Source organism: Cibotium barometz, chromosome 2 (assembly GCF_041138505.1).
Source record: "Cibotium barometz isolate CiBa-2024 chromosome 2, ASM4113850v1, whole genome shotgun sequence".
NCBI classification, from domain to species: domain Eukaryota; kingdom Viridiplantae; phylum Streptophyta; class Polypodiopsida; order Cyatheales; family Cibotiaceae; genus Cibotium; species Cibotium barometz.
Window position 1 is genome coordinate 5,548,273 of NC_141047.1, and position 2,927 is coordinate 5,551,199.

Below are 2,927 nucleotides of genomic sequence, written 5' to 3' on the forward strand. Positions count from 1 at the left end.
AACGCATTAGGTACCAAAAAAAATCTTGGCTCTATGCAAACTTGAACAAGAAGACATGGATAATCATCATTTTCTTTCTCCAAAATCAACAAAAGGCAAGATATATATATATATATATAAGTATGTCTATGTAAAATATGTATTAGCATTGGAAATTTCTTGTAGGACATGCTTACAAAAGTTTTCCTTCCTCGTAAAATTCTCGCTAGAACACGCATTGAAATAAATGAACCGCAGAGATTACACAAATCAATTTGATTGGGGTGAAAGTTAACAAAGGTGCAAGTCTTGTCTAAGATTTCTAGAAATTGAACACCGACGCGACTTATTATTAGTCATCGCTGCATCTTCATTTTCTTAAAGTGCTTATGAATGGGGGAAGTAACCACAGAAATCAAGATTCCGTAGCCTCAATGTATATCGAAGCTCCTTGTTGAGGAAGATACGCGATGGCTTCTTAACCCGAGGTCTTTGAGGTCACACAGTAAAAAATTCTGCTGTGAAGGTAACTATAATAGCAGACGATTCTGATCTTATTGAAAGAATTGCAACAACAGAGAGCAAGCGAGAGCTAGATCACGCGTGACCTTGGCATAATTTCCTAGCTTGGTCATGTGTGCAGGGGCGGAGTTGGGCACCGAAGCGGCTTGGTTGCTGAGACCCCGGTTATCACACGTACGTAGCTGGGCAACAAGCTCTCCAGAGAAGGAAACTGCACTGGCGCTCACACACAAGCCCGGGTTCCCATGCACATCTAGCCGGTCTCCGAGCTTCTGAATGAAGTGGGCCGAGAAAGGTATGGAGCCTGTGAGGAAGTTCTCACTGAGGTTCAAGTAATTAATTTGATGCATCTGCTCCAGCGTTGGAGGAATTGTGCCCTCCAGCTTGTTGTTGCTCAAGTTGATCACACTCACGTTGAATAGGCTCCCGAGAGTGTTGGGTATGGCGCCTGTGTAGTAGGAGTTGGCGATGCTGAGCTCTCTCAGTTGGGTCCAGCCCGCTATGTAGCTAGGTAGAGTTCCATGCACCGGATTACTGTCCATGAGGAAGTATTCCAGGTTGGACAGTTTTGCAAAGGATGCGGGGAGTGGACCCGTGAAACCGTTCTGGCTCAGTGCCAAGAACTGCAAGTTGGCGAGGTGTCCCAACTCCGTAGGAATGTTGCCCTTGAGCTGATTGGAGCTCAGGTCCAGCTTCTGCAAGGCTTTGAGGCCCTTGAATGACGAAGGTATGGTGCCCTCCAGCAGGTTGCCGCTGAGGTCCATGATGGAGAGGCCAGTCAGCCCGCCTAAAACGGGCGGCACTTGGCCGGACAGAACGTTGTAGCTGAGGTCCAAATGTTGCAGCATTCTCAAACTCCCCAGGGCGGCGGGAATGCTACCTTCCAGATTGTTCTGCGAGAGACCCAGGACTTGAAGGTTTTTGAGGCGGCCCAGAGCCGGAGGGATGGTTCCTACGAGAGCCTTGTTAGATCGCAAGCTTAGTTCTTGCAGGGAGTTTGCTAAGTTCCCGAGCTCCGCCGGAATAGTGGTGCGCTGGCTCATGATGCACTCTGAGATGAGGAGGGTTCTGAGGTAAGGCAGCTGAGATATGGCGGTGGGGATGGTGGCGCTCAGCTTGCACCGTGGGCTTATGCCGCTGCCAAACTGTAGACGCGTCACGTGCATCAGCTTGTCGTTGCCTTGCTCGCACAGCATCCCCTTCAAAGAGTCCTGCGTGCAAGGGCGAGGGTGCAAAGTCCTCCAATTGGAGCCGTCCAGGAACGACTCGATGACTAGAAAAAGGGCCTCCAGCTCTGCCGGGTTCATGGCGGTGGCGGAAGAAGTAGCGGAAATGGGCGACGGGGGTGCAGGGGGTGGGGGTGGATGGTGCGTGGCGGGGGGTTTGCATAAAGCCAAGGTGGGCAACAATAAGGAAAACAGTAGGAGGCCCAAGAAGACGTGCGGGGGAGACTGGTCCAGCTGCATGGTGTGTGTGTGTGTGCGCCTGTTTCTCTAGCTGCAGCAAAGAGTGAGACAACTATGGAAGGAGAACAGGGGGGCACTCGCACACGTGAGGAGCTCGGGAGAGCTAGAAGTATAGGTCTCCAAGGCAACGAAAGAGATCACGAGAGTCAAGCACCCCAAGAACTACACCTATGTGAAAATCGGGAGTACGTCCGTCATATAATGAAGATAAAACAAACATATCTTCTCTTCTCTCAATTGAGACCCGCTTAGTTGACTCGAATTTGCGAAATCTTAAGACAAATGCCCTTTTTAAGAATGGGAAAAATGGGTTTTATCCATATCGTTTTCATTGCATACATACACACTCAAAAAAAACATTCTATTTTATTTTTAGCTGAATCGTCACAAGCGTGGATAGGACTCTTTTGCCAAGGATAGACAACAATTGTGATTAGGAGAATATATATATGCATTTCTTTAAGCAAGGTCTAGCGTTTGATTTCAGGGTTTCTCTAGCCAAGGTTTGCATTCAAGCAAGGGAAGGGACTTGTGGAGTTGGGGCAGAGTTGATATGGGCCTTGGCCAAGGACTTGCATTCAACAAAACATACTAATATATACATAGTTATGGTAAAGTTGATAAAGGTTTTACTAGCCAAAGTTTCAATGATTCACCTAATTCAATTAAAAACATTTCTAGTTGAGGCCAAGTTGATTAATCTAGGGAGTTGAAAGGCGCAACTAAGTTTGGAAAAGCTTTTTAAAGAAGTTTAAGTTTAGAAAATAATGTTTTTCCTTTTTGTTGCAACTTTTAGGAACATTGTTATATTGTACCTCTCCTCACAAAGCAAGACAAAAGCTACAAATTTCAATCGTGTGTTTAAGCCTACCTCTTAGGTAGAACTAGCAAAAATATGTCCCTCTAAAATTAAAAAGAGGTCCTATATCTCAAGTATAGTTAGGAGAAAATACTTTGAAT

General features: G+C 46.3%; 1 protein-coding gene across 1 annotated transcript; it reads right to left on the reverse strand.

The window, feature by feature from the left end:
- Positions 1-240: 240 nt before the first annotated feature.
- On the reverse strand, positions 241-2,205 carry LOC147640570 (uncharacterized). The gene has a single exon (XM_086813028.1). It carries the CDS (start codon positions 1,965-1,967, stop codon positions 534-536), a length of 1,434 nt encoding a protein of 477 aa, XP_086669154.1. The 5' UTR covers positions 1,968-2,205; the 3' UTR covers positions 241-533.
- Between the last annotated feature and the right edge of the window lie 722 nt (positions 2,206-2,927).

What these genes read in the sequence shown, in the direction of transcription:
- LOC147640570 (XM_086813028.1), bottom strand. Translation starts at nt 1,967, where the DNA reads ATGCAGCTGGACCAGTCTCCCCCGCACGTCTTCTTGGGCCTCCTACTG.